Source organism: Macrobrachium rosenbergii, chromosome 27, assembly GCF_040412425.1.
Source record: "Macrobrachium rosenbergii isolate ZJJX-2024 chromosome 27, ASM4041242v1, whole genome shotgun sequence".
NCBI lineage: Eukaryota > Metazoa > Arthropoda > Malacostraca > Decapoda > Palaemonidae > Macrobrachium > Macrobrachium rosenbergii.
This window is the reverse complement of record NC_089767.1, coordinates 27642009-27664508: the sequence shown is the minus strand read 5'-3', so window position 1 is coordinate 27664508 and position 22500 is coordinate 27642009. Positions and strand designations below refer to the sequence as shown.

Sequence of the window (22500 nt, the reverse complement as noted above, 5' to 3'; positions counted from 1 at the left end):
ATGAGTCCAGAGTTTTTTTTCTTCAATTTTATTTACTAGTGATAACTTCGATACCTTCTAGACTTGGGTGCCGTAGGATTTGAATTGAGTCTGTTTCATATTTCATAATATTTTTTTGTAATGTTGCAAAGTAATTGTTATGGTTTTAGAGAGCCTTGATCTATAATTATCTGGTCTGCTTCGAATTTGTGTTGCGTGGCCTTTGTTATTTATGGGCGTAGTTATTGACAAAATTGCTCCTGTACAAAATTGCACAGGTCAGTCGAGGTGTTGTTCTTCTCTTGTGCGAGTGAGAAAGAAAGACGTCGCTAATCTTCGCAGGGGTCTTAATTAGTCATAAAATGGTATACTTATTGATGAAGCTGGAAAAGTACGGTTGTATTGATTATCAGACCTCGCAGCATTCCTCTGCGCCATGATTTGATTTACTTACGTAACACTACATTATTTAAATATTTAACAGTACTCTACCATCGACTCAGTGCTTGTGGTAAAAAATAGCAAAACACGGTGAGGATATAAATCCAAAGACGCAGATAATAATTACGAGTACTGTTGAGTGCTGTTTCTCTGCTCTGAGAGGAAATCACCCATGGTATCTCTGAGTGTGTGCACCATTTCCTCTCCACCCAAATTCATTCTACCTTTCATAAAGGACCTACAATTAAGAAAATAGCTCTTAAAATAACCAATTAACGTGGGAAAATAATTTATATTAAATTTAACGTAAACATTAACAAATTCAGCAAGCCTTAACAAAGAACTAGCTTCGTGTAATTACGTCAATTTCGTAAATGAAGGGTAGCAACTATGTATGTAAAGAATAAATTTAAATTACTCAGGAAAGAATTTCTTAAACAGAGCAAAATAATGTTTATAGACAACAGGCGCAAGTTAAATAGTAATTATTGCGATTGAGTCCTTTACTTTAATTGTTATGGACGTGTTGGCGACCATGATTTAAGCCGTAAAACGCACAAACCAGTCAAACGGACAGGACAGTCTTATTGAGCCTGCATCAAAACTCTCAACTGACTTACGTTCCGTAAGATGCTGGTCTTCCAAATGTTGTAAAGGCAAGATGATAAAGCCAGTGTTTCATGGGTCACATTCCTCCGTCCTCGAAATCTCTTCACTCGGCCTTGGTGGAGTTTACTTCTTCATGTTTACTGGAAGCTTTCCAAAATGTAGAAATCTCCAAAGTGTCCAGACGGGCTTGATAAAACACTGCTCTGGACTGGAATCTGGACTCGGGAAGGGATTGCTCTGGACTGCTCTGGATTGGAATCTGGACTGCTCTGGACTGGAATCTGGATTGCTCTGGATTGGAATCTGGATTGCTCTGGACTGGAATCTGGACTGCTCTGGACTGGAATCTGGACTCTGGACTGGAATCTGGTCTGCTCTGCACTGGAATCTGGACTCTGGGCCAGACTGCACCGGACTGGACTGCTCTGGACTGGAATCTGGACTCTGGACTGGAATCTGGACTCTGGACTGGACTGACTGGACTGGAGTGAGCTAGACTGACGACAGAAAATTCGAAGGCAGAATAAAAGCACTAACTCCCAAACAGTCAATTTCAAGAGTTATTCAGGCTCTATAGTAAGTTACCTTATTACCATTAAACCATTGCCCATATTTCAAACCATCACCAAAGTAAGCAAAAGACATATTGTATTCTTGAATACTAATATAAGAAAAATAATACTCAAAAAGTATAAAGACATTTCTTTACAATGCTGCCCTAAAACTAGGTATTATTTGAAGGCTTCTTACATGTGCCATTATGATATTTCATACAGTGACTTATCTTTTGTTCTGCTATTATTTGGTAACTGTTCTATCTCTAGGTCTGTAGATTACTGTGATCTTCATCTTTTTAGTAAAGATTAGTCAAAGTTCTTCCAAACAACAATAATGTGATTTAGTTGATAAGAAATATATCCTGGTTGGCCAAATCCCACACCTGTATTTCAGCAACAAGCTTCCGTTAAAGCCCTCAGTACATGGAGCCATTTATTATTAAGGGAACAGACACTCTCTTAAACAGGTCTTATTAAAAATGATTATTATTATTATGCGAACTTATCTTATACAGTATCTTTTATTTTCTTATTTTGGGCTATGATGTTGGTCAAAAATGGCCGATATTCACATTCATATGAATATCGGCCAGTTGCTGACCAACATCCTGAGCCCGAAAAGCGAATTATAAGGAAAATGGAAAAGATACTTATAAGATAAATTCGCATAATACAGCCATTTTTAATAATACCTTTATTATTATTATTATTATTATTATTATTATTATTATTATTATTATTATTATTATTATTATTATTATTTTTTTTGAGCTGACTGGAAAAATCCACAGCTTATATCGGTAAGCTCCTACCTGGCTTCTGATTGGCTGATGCATTTGGATTGTAACTTTCTTTGGAATTAGATGTTACGATTAGCTTCAGCGATATGGGCAACATGTACTGTTATATCGTCACCTTAGTCAACACAGATCACAGTGTGTGCTGTTCCATTTGCAGAGGATTCTGTGAAGGTGTCATGTTGTTATCCTGTATATTGTACGAAATCTTTCATTCCATTTGTGTAAAACTGTCGACTGGTTTTCCCGCGGTATTATTAATGTAGATGTTCCGATGTATAAAGGGCCATGTCCCGTTGCTTTAAATTTTTACTTGAATTGCTGTTTTTTTGACCGTAAATGTTTATATTTGTTTATCTGTTATTGTTTCCTTGTAGATATACCCAATCTATAGTGTGGAAGGTACTACTAAAGTAAATTGTCTTTCAGACAATATATATAAATAATAATAATAATAATAATAATAATAATAATAATAATAATAGTAGTAGTAGTAGTAGTAGTAGTAGTAGTAGTAGTAGTAGTAGTAGTAGTAGGTACCGTACATTTCCATAAGTAAATTGCCGTTTAGACGATCCGTATAAAAAATAGCTGACGCACGTTCAGTTGGTTGTGAAGATAAAATAGCTTACACTTTTCTGTAACCGTTGTATGATGTTTTTGTAAACAGCATATTGCAGTAAGACCAAGTCCCGTAGGGGGTAGTGTCGTCAGTGCACCTCGTGCGGGGCACTGTAGGTAGTACATAAGGTTCTTTGCCGCGTGCCTTCGGCATCCAGCTGCAACAACCCCTTTCGTTCCTTTACTGTACCTCCTTTCTTATTCTTTCTTCCATCTGACTTTCCACCCTCTCTTGACAATTGATTCATAGTGCAACTGCGAGGTTTTCCTCCTGTTACACCTTTTAAACTTTAACTGTCAATTTCCGTTTCAGCGCTGAATGACCTCATAGGTCCCAGTGCTTGGCTTTTGTCCTAAATTTTATATTCAATAAGACAAAGGTCAGCAAAGAATATATTTCATTAAGTGTAAAAATGTTCAGTGTTCAGTTAACTGGAAATAAAGTTTAACACAGGCGCCCACACAGATAGACAAATAAGCACATGTATAGAGAGATAGGTTCGGTTGTGATAGATACCTGTCGCGGAGTCAGCGTAGAAGTATAGAGAGCCATCTGTTGAGCTAACTCCTTACTACTATTTGAAGGGCGTCGATTTCCAGTGTTTTACCATTCTTCTTCCTCTAATTTTATTGATGTTTTACCTACATTTTGTTATGGTATGCGGTGTGCTTTCGATAGTAACCAAATTATAATGAGTACGAAAAGAAATAAAATTATTGCTTTCTATGTGCGTTAGCAAAAATGATTTAAAGCTCGTGTAAAATGATTCTTAAAAAAAAATTTATTCGATTTGTTGAAAGTAAAACCCCTTTAATATTCTAATTAGCACAACTAAGTAAACGAGTCGATATGTACGATACAAAAAAAAAAAAAACTAAAGTGGCAATGAGTAAATCATTTCGTTTCCGGGTAATTACGCAAATTTCACGTGAAACTCGAGAAATTCTCGAAGAGGTTTTCATGGCACTGGAAGAGGCATTGATTAATCATTAACAGCGCCTGAATTTCGAGTGTTCAAATGCCCTTATTAATTGGTCTGCGTCTGCGTATGTGGAATATTAGCGCCTGGCAATTGTTCCCTCCATTAAAGATTTATTTGAAGAATTTTAAATAATTTGTGGATGTGGATTTTTGTTTGTAATGAGAATTTTCACATTGGAAAATTTCTTTGTCATAAACTTTGCACGCCATTGAGCATATTTATCTTAAGTTATGCTTATAAAATATTTGTGATGCCTTTTAAGAGAGGTTCACAATCTTATAGCATGAGATACTGTTTAATTCATGCATTTTAAGAGTATACGTGCGATATTTAAGTATATTTAATACCATAAGATACTGTTTAATTCTTGCATTTTAAGTATATACTTGCGATATTTAAGTATATTTAATAGCACAAATTAAATACAGTACGCCGTGACTTCTATCAGTATATAAGTTATGATTAAAGCAAGAGGATAATATTGTAGTAACTTAGTCTTAGAGGGCATTATTAAGAATGCAACGTGTGATACAGATATACTTCTTATTGCTTTATTCATGGAGACCATGTATGCGTTATTTCCCCAGTCATTACATTCAGTCTTCCCTTGTATGTAAACCTGATTAGAATGATTTAATCTTGAACTTGCTGTATTCAACCTTGAACTTGTTGTATTTAACCTTGAATTTGCTGTATTTAACCTTGAACTTGCTATATTTAACCTTGAAATTGCTGTAGTTAACACTGAACTTGCTGTATTTAACCTTGAACTTGCTATATTTAACCTTGAACTTGCTGTATTTAACCCTGAACTTGCTGTATTTAAAATTGAACTTTCTGTATTTAACCTTGAACTTGCTGTATTTAACCTTGATCTTGCAATATTTAACCTTGAACGTGCTGTATTTAACCTTGAAGTTTATGTATTTAACCTTTAACTTGATGTGTTTAACCTTAAACTTGGTGTATTTAACCTCGAACTTGGTGTATTTAACCTTGAACTTGCTGTATTTAACCTTGAACTTGCTGTATTTAACCTTGATCTTGCTGTAGTTAACCTTGAACTTACTATATTTAACCTTGACCTTGCTGTATGTAACCTTGAACTTGGTATATTTAACCTTGAACTTTTGTATTTACCCTTGCACTTGCTGTATTTAACCTTGATCTTGCTGTACTTAAACCTTGAACTTGGTATATCTAACCTTGAACTTACTGTACTTAACCTTGAACTTGGTATATTTAACCTTGAACTTGCTATTTACCATTGAACTTGCTGTATTTAACCTTGAACTTGGTGTATTTAACCTTGATCTTGCCGTATTTAACCTTGAACTTGCTGACTACGGGTGGCGCCATCTGTTGAGCTGAATCCCACCTTCGACAGTCTGCTGCTGCCATTAATCCGTTAATCTGGTTTACATAATAATCAGCTTTTGACGTCTGTCTCCCTTAATTAGTAATCAATTAGTCACCTAATTACAAGGAATTAGTGTTACTACGTCGCTAGAAACACCGTTCTATAATGTAATATCCGTAGATAGAGCGTTTCTTCAACTAGTCTTTCGATTCAAAGCCTTGCACCTCATGAGCGAACAGCGACAACATTACCATATCGCTTTGCAAGGCAAATCATGGTACACTTCGACTGGGAGTACACGAGGGTCTTGGAAATGAAAATTCGGTAGATTTTCCCCGTCGTTGTAACAGTTGTGACGAAGTCATCGTGGAGGAGGAGATGATGGGCAGAAAGGGACTGGAATGCTTTCTGGGTACCAGTGTTGTTCCTAATTTATATGAGTGTTTTTATGTTATCATTTATTTTTTTTTGTTTTTGTTTTTTTTTTTTTTGGGGGATTAAGATACTGCTCTTCCACTTTTTTGTGACTAGACCTCGCTCTTTTGTGTACATTCTTTTCTGAAGAACCCGGGTTCGATTCCCGAGTAAATATGAATCCGTTGAAATCCATTGTGACATGGATCATCTACTCTGGGAATTAGGTTTCTGGTTGTTAGTCAGCTATGTTGGGAAACAGAAGTGGATTGGGTGGGGAGAGGAGGGGGGAGAGTATCATAGTGCCAATAAAACCATCCCTCTAAATATTTCCTGATTTTTTCTTATGGGTAGCACATATATATTATATAAAAAATATATATATATAAATATATATATATATATATATATATATATATATATATATATATATATATATATATATATATATATATATATATATATATATATATATTTATATATATATATATGTGTATGTATGTATGTATATATGGATGGTTTTGGAAGATGCTACCCATATGTTGTGTATGTGTATGATGGTATATATTTCATATATGATTATTAGGATGGGAATGTGAATGTGTATGTAACCATATATATATATTATAATGTATATAAATAAAAGCAAATCCTATTCTCACTAACTATGATGTAGTTGTTTTCATGTGTATGGTGATATACATTTAGTATATTGTCAATTGTGTGTGCATTGATGTATATTACACACACTCACCACATATTCCAATTGTCATGTACTCATATTTAACTTAGGCCACTTTCGAGGCTTCCTATTAAGCTTTTATTTGTACAAGATCCTTTGTTTCATCGACATTTCTGTCAAAACTTCCTCACATTAATGTCAAGTCCTGTTTTGGCTTTAATTCTTTTTGTCACATATCACAGACGAGTGTCAGGTATATGTGCTTCCGATATTGTGCAGGTAATGTCGTTTAAAGCCTTTATTAGGAGGCTGATAATTCGAGAATATGTTCCTTTGAGCTTATGTGCGTATGTCAAATCCCATGTCTGTATAATTCTTATAGTTTATTCATTCTCTTGCAAATGAATATGTAGAAAGAATGATTTTTTGCAATAATTTTTTTAAAGTGTCAGTGATTCGTTTATTATTGTAGTTGTTGCTATTATTTCAGTTGTTGCTATTGTTTCAGTTTTTGCTATTATTTCAGTTGTTGCTATTATTTCAGTTGTTGATATTATTTCCCATTGAAGATCGTGTGTCTCTTTGTTTGCATGTGCATAGTTTATTCATTCTCTTACAAATGAATGTATAGAAGGAATGATTTTTTGCAATAATTTGTTATAGTGACGGGAATAAGTTTCTTATTGTAGTTGTTGCTTCTGCTGTTGTTGTTTTCCCCATCCCCGTATCGCTGTCTTCCACTTATTATCATAACTTACCACTGATAATCGTGTGTTTGTATTTGCCTAGTTTATTAATTCTCTTACAAATGAATATAAAAAATGAACGAATTTTTTTTGCAGTAGTTTCTATATAGTGACGAACATTCGTATGTTATTGCATGTTGTTGCTATTGTTGTAGTTGTTTTTGTTGTTTTTCCCATCCCAGCATTGTTTGTCTTGCATCGGTCCTCTTTATAACTTTCTCTAATGTAAAGAATGAACTAGGTTTTTTTGCAGTAGTTTCTTACAGTGACGAGCATTAATTCATTATTAGATGTTGTTGCTGTTGATGTTGTTTTTGTTGTTTCTCCCATCCCAACATCGCTTATCTTCCATCGGTTCTCTTTATAACTTTCCCTATTGAAGACACCTGTTGGGAGGCAGTTCACTTCTTTTCTTATCTTAGTTGCAGTCAGTCACAGCCTGACGTCTGTGTCACAGTTTGTTCCAAAAGTGTCGTTTTCAGAGCCGAAGACTTCGTTCTATTCTTGGTTTCAGGAAAGCGAAGGCGGGGCGCGATTCGATCTCTTGTACTGGCAGGCATAGAGACAGAAGGACAGAGAGAGACACGCATAGACAGAGAGAATGATAAGTCAACAAAGGGAGTTAGGGACAGATATATAGGTTTTATTATCATGAATTTATATGAGGGAGGTATAGATATATAGGTTTTATTTTCATGAATTTATACGAGTGAGGAAGTGGAGAGTACAGTGAGAGCCCTGAATGAATCACGATATCCAAAAACGACTGAGAAATCCTCTCTTAAGATGTAATGAGTAGAGATTCTCTTTCAGTAATGATGAAAATTAAAGTGTTATCAGATCCGTGAAAAATTAAAGTGTTATCAGATCCGTGAAAACAGAGTGGAAAGTCAGTCAAGTACAAAGTTCATGTAAAAGATGGCATTAATTCATAATTCTGACTTGAATGAATATTATTGTTAAAAGATGCAAATGAGAAACCATTTATTTGTAAGGGGAGGTGTTAATTCCGTTTAAAAAAAATTGTTTTAAATGCAGTGCATAAATATTTAAATTACGAGTACGAGAAACAACAAATACTAGAAATTATTATCGTCTTTTCGTCTGTACGCAGGAATATGCGAAGCAAATGGGAACCCACACTGTCGACTCCTCGTTGACCAAACAATGGTTAAGTGATGACTGCTTGGTTCCTCTGACAGTCCGCAATTGCAGGGGCGAGTGTCCAATCTTGAGAACTTGTGGGTGCGTATTCACTGGCTGCCGAGATGAGGAAGGTAATTATGCTCACTTGTGGGATTCCAAAACGGAGCTTGGGTATAAATCAAATGGTTCTCTTCGCTTATTAGAAAAAAACAGGCTTTCTTTGAAAGTTACCAATTATCAGTTTAGCTAAAGCCTTTGCTATAGTTTTTGTGACGTCAGCTCCCAGAAATCAATCGAGCAACCGGTGGATTAATTTCCCTCGCGAAAAATGAAGATTTACGAGAGAGCAGGAAGGGACGATTGAATTAGGAGTAAAAAGCAGTCAACGTAGAATAAAAAAGCGAATGTGCATAAGTGAGGAGAACAAGGGTGAGGTGGAAGATATAATCCCGTGATGAATGTCAATGATGAATTCCGAAAGAGAAGAGCCACGTTTCTTTCCGGGATGAAATATAGATCGGGCGATGAAATATGGAAGCCGATAAAAAGGATGCAGAGTCGAACGGGGAAGTGAGAGAGAGAGAGAGAGAGAGAGAGAGGAATATTATGTGACGTGCTTTCATCCCGGCCTCGAAATATTCGTGGCGTGAAAGAGGAAGGAAAAATTTCTTCGGCGAATATTAACGCTTTAGCTCATACACCCTGATGAGTTTTACTATGTTAAATGTTCAGATGTGTAGGATATTCGTACATACATTTATATGTATATATATATATATATATATATATATATATATATATATATATATATATATATATATATATATATATATATATATATATATATATATATATATTTATATAAATATTATATATACTGTATATATATATATATATATATATATATATATATATATATATTACATATACATATATATATATGTGTGTGTGTGTGTGTGCGTGGGCGTGGGCGTGTGTGTGTGTGTGTGTGGTGCAAACATACCATGTCCTTCCTAGGGCAGAAATTCGAAGTGTTGCACATCCCCCCAATATTCCTGCATTTTGCATCTGTCCGATGTTTTATAGCGCGAGTAAGTGACCCGGTTAAATATAGACATATAAATATTGCTTATTGGGGAACATTCCCAGCCATGTCCATGGAAGGTCAAAGGCAATGCGGTTTCCATTTACTTTCATATCAACACGAAATGTCTGGGAGGCCATCTCTCCGAGTGAACGTTTCAAACCAACGTTTTGGCCCCGAAACATTTTTGCCTACTTTTCAAACGTGTCACTTTAGCGTTTGATGCAGAGTTGTGTTTTTTTTTTTTTTTGGTATTAAGGGTATTTTCGTATTTTCTGGATATTTATGTTTGTTTGTTTGTTGATATTTATTAATTGCTATAATATTTTCTCTTACGTAAAATTTTCTTGCGTGCCAGGTTATCTTGACAATTGTATGTTGACGTGCAGTTTATTTGTATGCTGATGCAACTTAGGAAAACTTATGTCTGTTTGTTTGTTGCTATTTATTGCTATTTATTCGTAGCTGATATTATCCCTTCAGCAAAATGTACTTGCCTTATTGGTTATCTCTAAAATTATATGTTGACGTAAAATTTATTGATCATATTAATGTAACTTAGGAAAACTAATGTCTAGGGAACATTTTCGGTTTAATATTGTTTTGTTATAGATTCAGCACATACGATTGCATCTCGTAACATAATACCCCAGATGTAACGAATAAGGACACGTAAATAAAACGCCAAGAATCGAAAAAACATCTTATTTACATATAAAAATAGTGTAATTAGTCCAAAAAACATTGCAAGGGTTATATTTACATATAAAAATAGTGCAAGATGGTCAACATCACGACGACGGCACACGGCATGGCGGCTGTGGAGACGAGGCCGAATCTGCAGCCGGAATGCTGACGCACGAAGGTTGACAAAAACACAGACAGACATACGCACATACTCGTCCAGTAATGGCGTCCGCCGTAGGTGAGTGATGAGCCCCTCTGCATGGCTGCTGGATATTCCCCTGCAAGTGGAAAGGCACGTGAAGAGGTGGAATTGCAAATGATGAAGTGGAAGTGGAATTGCAAATGATGAAGTGGAAGTGGAATTGCAAATGATGAAGTGGAAGTGGAATTGCAAATGAAGAAGTGGAAGTGGAATTGCAAATGATGAAGTGGAAGTGGAAATACAAATTAAGAAGGGGAAATGGAATTACAAATGAAGAAGTGGAAGTGGAAATCCAAATGAAGAGGTGGAATTACAAATGAAGAAGTGGAAGTGGAAATACAAATAATGAAGAAGTGGAAGTGGAAATACAAATAATGAAGAAGTGGAAGTGGAAATACAAATGAAGAAGTGGAAGTGGAAATGCAAATGAAGAAGTGGAAGTGGAAATACAAATGAAGAAGTGGAAATACAAATATAAATGTGGAAGTGGAAATACAAATGAACAAGTGGAAGTGGAAATACAAATGAAGAACGGGGAATGGAAATAAAAATGAAGAAGTGGAAGTGGAAATACAAATGAAGTGGAAATGGAAATACAAATGAGCAAGTGGAAATACAAATGAAGAAGTGGAAGTGGAAATACAAATGAAGAAGTGGAAATGGAAATACAAATGAGCAAGTGGAAATGCAAATGAAGAAGTGGTTGTGGAAATACAAATGAAGAAATGGAACTGGAAATACAGTGAAGATGTGGAAATACAAATGAACAAGTGTAAACACAAATGAAGAAATGGACATACAAGTGAAGAAGTGTAAATACAAATGAAGGCGTGGAAATGGAAATGCAAATGAAAAAGTGGAAATCCAAATGAATAAGTGTAAATACAAATGAAAGTGGAAATGGAAACACAAATGAAGAAGTGGAAATACAAATTGAAATAATGTAGGTGGGATGCGTGATATTTTCCTGTGTTTGAGACCCAAGAGAGAGATCGTACGATTGGGGTGTTGTCAATAAACGGCGGTTAGGCCACTGAAAACAGGTGTGCCGGGTGGTATGTACAGGTGTATGTTTATGACATTTATAAAATTACGTAGGCTTGGTAGTTTTAACTGTTTCCCATTTATACGCCCTGGTTAGAATCTGTATAGCTCACTCAATTGTTGTATCTTATCATGGTGCTAATATATACATGTGTATATATATACACGTATATATGTATATATATGCATATACATATATTATATACACATACACTCACACACACACATATATATAATATATGTAAATAAATACATACATACATAATATATATGTATACATATATATTATATATATATATATATATATATATATATATATATATATATATAGTATATATATATAGTATATATATATATATATATATATATATATATATATATATATATATATAACATATATATACATATACATATAAAACTGTCTCAAATATTCATAGGCGATCGTGATATTACTATACAGAAGGACTTTTCTTTTTTGATTTCCAGGTTCCAGGTTCTCGACTAATACAGGTTGTTGTGGTTTGAAGGAAGAGAAGCAAGTACATTTAAAACCCGCTCAACATTTGTCATTGCATGCTTTTGAGGGAATACGCTACTAGAAATTAGAATTTGATGACAGCATATACAAATAAAAAATGCGCCGAAGTTTCTTCGGCGCAATCAAGTTTTCTGTACAGCGTATAATGCTGTATGAAACTCTCAGCCACGGTCCATGAAATTCTCAGCCGCGGTCCATGAAACTTTCAGCCACGGCCCGGTGGTGGCCTGTGTTTTGGCATTTATTACGGTGCCGGAGGCACGATCATGGCTAACTTTAACCTTAAATAAAATAAAAACTACTGAGGCTAGGCGGCTGCAATTTGGTATGTTTGATGATGGTGGACAATCAACATACCAATTTGCAGCCCTCTAGCCTCAGTAGTTTTTAAGATCCGAGGGCGGACAGAAAAGTGCTAACAGAAAAAAAGAGCGGACAGGAAAAGAGCGGACGGACAGACATATAGCCATCTCAATAGTTATCTTGTACAGAAAACTATAAACATGGTAATGATATAGAACATGAACGTATTTTCAACGTAAAAAAAAAATAAATTTCTTTATAATTATCTTTTCACGGTTGAAATGTATAGAGATCGTTCCCAACCACAATTGCAAGGAAATCCCGTTGGCGTAATGTAGTTAAAACAGTCAGTCATATTTCTAATATATATATATATATATATATATATATATATATATATATATATATATATATATATATATATATATATATATATATAATTAAAACAGTCAGTCATATTTCTAATATATATATATATATATATATATATATATATATATATATATATATATATATATATATATATAATACAGAAAAAGAATGAAACATTTAAAAACTGGCAGAAGGAATTGCAGGCCTCAGCCAGACTATTCAGTCTAAGAAAAAAATATAATACAGAAAAGAGTGGAAACATTTAAAAACTGGCGGAAGGAATTGCAGGTTTCAGTCAGACTATTCAGTCTAAGAAAAAAAAATATAATACAGAAAAGAATGGAAACATAAAAAAATGGCGAAAGGATTTGCAGGTTTCAGTCAGACTGTTCAGTTTAAGAAAAAAAAATATAACACAGAAAAGAATAGTGACGTTTATAAACTCCCGAAAGGAATTGCAGGTTTCAGTCAGACTAGTCAGTCTAAGAAAAAAAATATAATACAGAAAAGAATGGTAACATTTAAAACCTGGCGAAAGGAATTGCAGGTTTCAGTCAGACTATTCAGAATACTATTTACTATGATCTTCATTCTGCGTGCCATTCCACCGCACGATCCCGTGCGATTTGACGAGAGAACAATGGAAGGTAAATTATAATTCAAGATACAGTGCGTATGGAATATCGTGGGCCATAATCAGTGATCTGAGGAGCTTAGGAAGATCGAGTTTAGCCCCGCAAAAATTTTTAATTTTTAGGAATGATATTACGTAAGGGATAATACAGAAAGGGTATTTTACGTGTATTAGGAGTTGCGAATCGAACCCAGTTTGCGAATGGCCATTGCGTGAGATGCATGAGTAGCCAAGAAAAAAAGTATCAGCCTTAGAACATTGTATCACCCGAGTATCGCAACAAAGGCTAAGAAAATGTCTTGAGAAGTCACGCTGTTTAATGCAGTACCTTTATGCGAGCGAATTCTTACTAGGCTGTAAAACCTCGTTACATAAGAAATAAATCTAAACAAGTAACAAATGCGCCGAAAATTTTTCGGCGCAATCGAGTTTTCCGTACAGCGTATAATGCTGTATGAAACTCTCAGCCGCGGCCCATGAAACTTTTAGTCATGACCCGGTGGTGGCATGTGTTGTTGGCACCTATAGCGGTGCCAGAGACACAATCATGGCTAAATTCAACTTTAAATAAGATAAAAACTACCGAGGCTAGATGGCTGCAGTTTGGTATGTTTGATGACTGGAGGGTGGATGATCAATAGACCAATTTGCAGCCCTCTAGCCTCAGTAGCTTTTAACGTCTGTGGGCGGACAGAAAAAGTGCGGACGGACAGACAACTAGCCATCTCAATAGTTTTCTTTTACAGAAAACTCTCTTCTACCTGATGCCATTTCTTTATATTTTTTTCTAGTTATCTTCTTCTTCCTCCTCTTTTAGATCAATAAGCATGAAGGAAGGGGAGGGCGCAAGAATGGATTAAAGCTTCACGTTAACCCCGAGGTTAAAAATTGTAGATATTTGAGATGACGCTATGGGGTCATTTGCTATTTATTATTATTTTATGAAAGGTTGTCCTGTAGGCTTCTTCTGTTACCATTTAGAACAGAAATAGGATAAGAGATGTAAGATACAGAAGTCAAGTAATTTGATTCTATGTAATTTACCCTGTCAAGCCTAGCACTGGGACATTTTCGGTCATTCAGCGGTCAAGACAATGAAAAGAGGGAGTTGGAGCGGTTGGACAGCAAAACAGGGATCCAGCAAATGAGGATTTAGGGTGATAAGTACATGTATATATATATATATATATATATATATATATATATATATATATATATATATATATGTACTGTGTATATATTATATATATGTACATATATATATATATATATATATATATATATATATATATATATATATATATATATATATATATATATATAGAAATCATCAACACACAATCACGTGTGGAACAGAAATAAATTTATGATACGTCAGGACCGAACCCAGGTCTCTCAGGTGGAAAACAAGGGCGTTGCCCACTGGGCCATACAAGACTTGTATGGCCCAGTATATATATATGAGTCAGAAATATATATATATATATATATATATATATATATATTATATATATATATATATATTTATATTTATATATTATATTATGCTTATGTACTTATGTATGTGTAAGCGTGTGTGTTTTCTAAACACTCAATATATTTCTCCACCTGCTTCTAATATAACTTTCGAAACATAAAATAAGTCTGCTGCTTGGAACGAAAAAATGTTTTAACGTCCGGGGCAGTGCGGATGCCAAGCAAAAATATTTGTGGGTGTCACCAGTTTATTCATGGACACTATTGGATATTTGGTTGTAGCTCGTTGCACTCCGTCTTATGTGCTGAATATTGATTTTATGATGATACGGAGAGAGAGAGAGAGAGAGAGAGAGAGAGAGAGAGAGAGAGAGAGAGAGAGAGAGAGAAATTATAACACCAGGAAAGAGAGAGAGAGAGAGAGAGAGAGAGAGAGAGAGAGAGAAAGAGAATTATGGAAATTATAATCAATGAGAGAGAGAGAGAGAGAGAGAATTTCTCAGAGAGAGAGAGAGAGAGAGACTCAGGATTTTTTAGTTTCGGCCATTCTCCATCCCTTTATGGAAATTATAATACCAGCCAATTTCTCAGAGAGAGAGAGAGAGAGAGAGAGAGAGAGAGAGAGAGAGAGAGAGAGAGAGAGAGAGAGAGAGAGAGAGAGAGAGAGACAGGATTTTTTCAGGTATTCCCCATTCCTTATGGAAATTATAATACTAGCAAATATTTGAGAGAGAGAGAGAGAGAGAGAGAGAGAGAGAGAGAGAGAGAGAGAGAGAGAGAGAGAGAGAGAGAGATGGAAATTATAATGCCAGGAAATTTCTCTGAGAGAGAGAGAGAGAGAGAGAGAGAGAGAGAGAGAGAGAGAGAGCAAGGATTTTTCCGTTTCAGGTATTCTCCACCCCTTATAGAAATTATAACACCAGGAAGTCTCTCTCTCTCTCTCTCTCTCTCTCTCTCTCTCTCTCTCTCTCTCTCTAGATATTCATGCAAAAGCAATCGAGACGCAAAGATTTCCTTTATAAATGGCCCGGGGTTTCATTAAAATTCATGTGCTTGTTCATGCTTTTACATTAATCCCCTCGCCCCTCTCCAGCCTGGGTCCAGGCTTCGAAAGTCGATGTACTTTGGATGTGAGCGAGCGAGGCTACACGTTTTGTTTCAACGATCTCGCATTCCCCAAACATCGATTGGCAGAGAAAAGAGGTGTGGTATGTTAGTACTGTGTTGGTATTCGCAAAGAAACGAGGGAATTGATTTGTTTTCAGAACTCCCCGAATCCGAGTAAAATAGTTGATGAGTTCCAAATTTTCATTTTTGTAATTCACATAATTACGTTCGTTCGGTCTTTTCATTTTGAAAATTCATTCAGTTACATTCTTTTCTTTTTGATAATTCATATAATTACGGTCTTTTAATTTTGATAATTCATATAATTACGCTCTTTTAATGATAGAGTTCGTATAATTATGCTCTTTTCATTTTAGATATTCATATAATTACGTTCTTTTCATTTTGAAAATTCGTATAATTACGTTCGTTTCATTTTGGAAATTCATATACTGTGATTACGTTCTTTTCATTCTGAAAAATCATATAATTACGTTCTTTTCATTCTGAAAATCTGAAAAATCATATAATCACGTTCTTTTCATTTTGGAAATTCATATAATTGAGTTCTTTTCATTCCCAGCATTCAAAACTCTACCAAATAAATGTTAGTTGTAATGAAATTAATATTTGAATCCTAATAATTGTTACCCACGTGTTGTAAGCTTACTCTCACGTCGTCAGTTCAGTGGAGAATCGCAGATCAAAGATTAGTGATCTTGACCAAGATTAATGTTTTAGTATTCGTCTTTTAAGTCCTTCCCCAACAGCGTTGGTTTAATCGTCAAGTTGAATTCAAGCTTGGAATAGATGTAAGATGAATAAGAGCTTTGTAAGACCAAGTATCTGGAAACCTAAAGGTGTTTTAATAAGTAACTTTAAATAGTTTATTGGAGTATAAAAAGAGACTATGTAATTTTTAGAATATAAACTAGACAGTGTAATTTTCTTTTTCATGAGACTAAGAAATTTTATTTTTCATTTGACCTGGTTTTTTTTCCAAGATCGAATACTGAGACATCACTGGAAAATAAATAATATTTTTGGCCCCTATATATTTACTAGACCTTTTACAAATGCTTGCATTTTTATTTGTATTTGTACCGTAGCTTTGAATGTAAGTCAGACGTGCTTCCTCATCAAGATTCACTGAACGTTGCAGGTTCGTAGAATTTCTGTTAATATCTAGCAGCTAATTCGGGAATATATAACCCGTTATCCCAACCCTCTCCTCACTCGAGCATTAATTCTCCCACAGTCTCCAATAGACATTATGTGTACTACTACTACAGCCTCTGCGTGTGGCGTCCTTGTTGCCTACCTGTCATCACCACATTCCAGGGCCCTTGTCTCCGCACCTCTTGCGGATTGGCCTACCTGTGAGCACGTGTACGGTGATGTAGTCTTCCTTGGAGTGAGCGGGGCTGCAGGTGTAGATTCCGGAGTCCTTGGCTGTCGCTTCCTTCACCACCAGCTGACTCATGCTTCCTCCAGGATGCGTCCGGATGGATATTCTCTCGCCGTCGGAGCGCACTATCTGTTGGGTCACAATGCAAACCGGTTCGATTTAATTAGGCTTGTCTGTTCGCTCCGACGCCCGATAAGTGGATTGGGGAAAGGGGGACGGGGGTTTGGGGGTGAGGATGGGAGGGACCTGGTGGCTCCTTTTATCTCCTGAGCCATCAAGGTGTAAGTGGCGTAATGTAGCTTTGGGGAATTCGAATAGGAATTGTGCCAGAGTTTCTGTGTATTACTAGACATAGTTGGGATTTGATATCTTGTTATTTTCTCATAAATTTTACAGTTTTAAAGTGATAAATGTAAGTCATTTGAATGGGTAACTAATGAGTATTGTTATTATGGGATAAGGGAATTCTCGTTTCCCGTAAGGGACATAAACAACTTGTATTATAGTTTCCCTTTCTCACACAACGAGAAAGGCGCACCCATGGAATTGCCTGTGGATTGGGATTATTTTTCATAAAATTTTTCTCTCTCTCTCTCTCTCTCTCTCTCTCTCTCTCTCTCTCTCTCTCTCTCTCTCTCTGATACTCACACACACCTATTATACTATTTTTAAACACCTGGCTTGTTTAGTAGTTTAGTAGTTATATATATATATATATATATATATATATATATATATATATATATATATATATATATATATATATGCACTTGTTTGTTTGTTTGTTTACTTGCTATCTATTTCCTTTTGGGTCATTATACAGCCAAACACACACACACACACACACACAATAATGAAAGCTATATCAGTACTCTCTCTCTCTCTCTCTCTCTCTCTCTCTCTCTCTCTCTCTCTCTCTCTCTCTCTCTCTCTCTCACCTGTTCCTTATGGTACCAGTTGAGATAATCAGGGGGCTCAGGTGACGATAGGACGATACAGGTGAGGTTAATTGGGGATCCTAAGCCAACGTGCATCTCAGGGGCTCGAAGGATCTTAGCTTGTGGTTCTGTTGGAAAGAAACAAGTATACGTTATTCAGTTATCTATTTTTTTTTTACTTATTTATTTATGTATTTATTTAATTATTAGTTTGTTTATTTTATTTTTTATTTATTTTATTGTGGTGTGTACGTTGCTTTTTTTTTTCAAAATGTATTTCAATAAACCGTTCATTATTTAGATGAAAACATAATTGATATTTTATTTTAATTATAAATTATGTTTTTTAGGATATTGATGATGATGACTTGAGTTTTGTGGTCTTACAAGGGACAAATTGAAATTTTACTCTGCAGTTATGAATATCTTACCTCATATTATATCTATAATAGAACAAATAATTGAGGAAAAAACTCAGCACACTAGCTTAGTTAAAGGTATTGTACCATTTATTTATTTTCATTGGAAATGGTGCCAACATTATTGCCAGCGTGAATTTAAGTGTTGAAGTAAAAGAAGAGAAGGTCCCTTCTTGATGAATGTCTGTAAAGTTCGATTCCTTTCACTAGTTTAGGATTACTCTGCGTTGATGAGAGCTGGTTCAGATTCCAAGTAACTTCGGCAATAGAGTCTAATACTTTGGATTTGATTTATGAAACTTTGGCCATAAAGTCAAGCACTGGGGCACTTTAAGCCATTGAGTGCTTAAGACGTTGAAAAGAGGGAGTTGGAGTGGCTGGACAGCAAGATGTAAGAAAGGCAGTAGGAACGGAGGTCAAGTAAATGGCTAAATAGAAGGTCCAGGTAGGGGCCGAAAGAACGCTGCAAAAAAACGTTTAGTAATGCTTACAGTGCACCGCGTGAGGTGCACTGACGGCACTACTTACCTACATCCCGTAGGGGGTAGTGCCATTGGTGCACCTCACGCGGTGCACTGTATGCATTACTAAGGTTCTTGGCAGCGTCCCTCTGGAACCTAGCTGCAACCCCTTACATTCCTTTTACTGTACCTCTGTTCATAAACTCTCTCTTCCATCTAACGTTCCACCCTCTTCTATCAATTGTTTCATAGTGCAACTGTGAGGTTTTCTCCTGTTATACCTTTAAAACCTCCTTTACTCTCAGTTTTCCTCTCACCCCTGAATGACCTCATAGGTCCCAACTTCTGGCGTCAGGCCTAAATCTCATGTTCCAACTACCTACCTACAGGGGAATTCAGTACTCGAGAGGTTACAGTGAAAGACTGAACCTTACCGACTACCGTGAGATAACAGAGAAAGGCTTAAATCCTATGCACTACCGTGAGATGACAGAGAAAGACTTGAATCTTACCGGCTAGCGTGAGATAAAAAGTCAACCTTGAGATAACAATGAAAGATTGAACCTTACCAACTACCGTGAGATAACAGAGAAAGGCTTAAATCCTATGCACTACCGTGAGATGACAGAGAAAGACTTGAACCTTACCGGCTAGCATGAGATAAAAAGTCAACCTTGAGATAACAATGAAAGATTGAACCTTACCGACTACCGTGAGATAACAGAGAGAGACTTACTGTTTAGATAAAAAGACTACCATGAACTATCAGAGAAAGACTTAAATTTTACCGACTAGCATGAGATAACAGAGAAAGATTTAATCCTACCGACTACCGTGAGATAAAAAGACTACCTTCAGATAATAGAGAAAGACTTAAATCTTACCGGCTACCGTGAGATAAAAAAGACTACCGTGAGATAACAGAGAAAGACTTAAATCTTACCGGCTACCGTGATACGAAAAGACTACCGTTAGATAAGAGAGAAAGACTTAAATCTTACCGGCTACCGTGAGATAACAGTGAAAGACTTGAACCATACCGACTACCGTGAGATAACAGAGAAAGACTTAAATCCTACCGACTACTGTGAGATAAAAAGACTACCATGAGATAACGGAGAAAGACTTGAATCTTACCGGCTACCGTGTGATAAAAAGTCTACCGTGAGATAACAGTGAGAGACTTCAACCTTACCAATTAGCGTGAGATAACAGAGAAACACTTAAATCTTACCGAGTACCGTGAGATAAAAAGACTACCGTGAGATAAAAAGTCTACCGTGAGATAACGGTGAAAGACTTGAACCTTACCGACTACCGTGAGATAACAGAGAAAGACTTAAATCTTACCGAGTACCGTGAGATAAAAAGACTACCGTGAGATAACAAAGAAAGACTTGAATCTTACCGGCTACCGTGAGATAACAGTGAAATACTTGAACCTTACCGACTACCATGAGATAACAGAGAACGACTTAAATCCTACCAACTACGGTGAGATAAAAAGTGCACCGTGAGATAACAGAGAAAGACTTGAACCTCACCAACTACCGTGAGATAAAAAGTCAACTGTGAGATAACGGAGAAAGATTTAAATCTTACCGACTACCGTGAGATAACAGTGAAAGACTTGAACCTTTCTGACTACCGTGAGACAAAAAGTCTACCGTGAGATAACAGAGAAAGACTTAAATCTTAACGACTACCATAAAATAAAAAGACTACCGTGAGATAACAGTGAAAGGCTTGAACCTTACCGACTACCGTGAGGTGCATCGTGCGGGTTGTCGGTGGCTTGGATGAGACTTGGCAATCATATTGTCCGGTGTCTCTCGTTTGAGCGTATCTGAGCCTCAACAACCAGTTTCCAGTTCCCTCGTGCGGCACTGCCTGGAACCTGGAATCGGTCGTGAAGGTCTGCGAGCCAACGGATAATATATGCAGGTCTCGGTGACGAATCCAGGAAACCTGGAAGAGATGAAAAATGAAAAGATATAATAATTATGGTGAATTATCCGTGGTAGGGCGCACTGGAAATTCAAAAGGTTAACGTGAAGGAGCAGAGACAAGATTACTTGGTAATTAAAGTCAGAATGCTAAGGTTACATTCCACATTATATAAAAGGTTTTATTCCACTCCCCTTCTCCCTCCCTCCTCATAAGGACACTCCAGAAGATGTGGAAAAGAGGAAGCACATGTGAAATATAGTTAACTAAAGAACTTCTTTGACTATAGGCTAGCCAAACCCTTAAATAATAGCAATCTGAAGTTTTGCAAAAAAAAAAAAAAAAATGAAAACTAACATGGCATAAGAAAAATTCTTAATCATTTCAGCCTTCGATGTTAGAATTCATATTTTCCAAATATATATATATATATATATATATATATATATATATTTATATATATATATATATATATATATATATATATATATATATATATATATATATATATATATATATATATATATATATATATATATATATATATATAGAGAGAGAGAGAGAGAGAGAGAGAGAGAGAGAGAGAGAGAGAGAGAGAGAGAGAGAGAGAGAGTGTGTGTGTGTGTTTGTCTGTATGTATATGTATGTGCGCCTGTCTTTATAGATTAATGTAGGCTCTCTTAGTACTTGCGACATAACAGAATCTCCCTTTTCCGTGTCCTTGTTTCCTTTTGAACTCAAGCCCACTCTCGTTTAGAACCAAACGAAACGAGGTTTAAGCCTTTGTATTCACAATCCAGGGGATGACTAAATTGGCTCAAAGTGCCTACGGCCTCGAGATCCTATGAAACCCGATAGAAAGAGTATTTCTGCTCTTCCTTTTTCCAATCATTCCTTTCATATACTTTTCGTTTTCGTGCAGTTTTGGGGGGAATTTGTTGAATTACGATGAGCTAGTTTTCCTGGCAGAATGTCAATATATTACAGTTCTCTCTCTCTCTCTCTCTCTCTCTCTCTCTCTCTCTCTCTCTCTCTCTCTCTCTCTCTCTCTCTGACGTCAGGAACGTTCACATCATATCCGGTTACTTTACATATTTATTTTTATTAAAAAAAAATGCGGTTCATTCTGAAGCATCTTTCCTTCTCTCTCTCTCTCTCTCTCTCTCTCTCTCTCTCTCTCTCTCTCTCTCTCTCTCTCTCTCTCTCTGACGTCAGGAACGTTCACATCATATCCGGTTACTTTACATATTTATTTTTGTTAAAAAAAATGCAGTTCATGCTGAAGCATCTTTCCTTTTTTTTTTTTTTTTTTACATCTTTTGTACTGAGATCAAGTAGACCTTTAAGTCTTTTATGATTGATTCATTTCCCTCTTCGTCCAGTAACCCATGAGTCAGAATCCCGTCTGCTATGAGACAGGTATTGTTAAATCAGTCAATAATCTGGCAGCTTTCTCTTAAGCATCAGACCCTTTATTTGAGGTATTCAGGAAGAGAGAATGTTCTGTCCTTGCCGTAGCTTAAATTTTCCGTCGCACGGCAGTAA

The 22500-nt window shown here is 35.9% G+C and overlaps 1 protein-coding gene and 1 long non-coding RNA gene across 2 annotated transcripts in view; one reads left to right on the top strand and one right to left on the bottom strand.

The window, feature by feature from the left end:
* Nucleotides 1-22500, top strand: part of LOC136853513 (uncharacterized) — a 343444-nt gene that overhangs the window by 95305 nt on the left and 225639 nt on the right. The gene's annotated exons all lie outside the window — the stretch shown is intronic.
* Nucleotides 10109-22500, bottom strand: part of LOC136853512 (zwei Ig domain protein zig-8-like) — an 89479-nt gene continuing 77087 nt past the window's right edge. Inside the window, exons 4-7 of the mRNA XM_067129175.1 lie at nt 20766-20976; nt 18129-18256; nt 17160-17319; nt 10109-10384 (exon numbers count right to left, since the gene is read on the bottom strand). Of these exons, the coding sequence (XP_066985276.1) occupies nt 10179-10384; nt 17160-17319; nt 18129-18256; nt 20766-20976 (705 nt within the window). The 3' untranslated portion in view covers nt 10109-10178. The remainder of the gene's footprint in view (nt 10385-17159; nt 17320-18128; nt 18257-20765; nt 20977-22500) is intronic.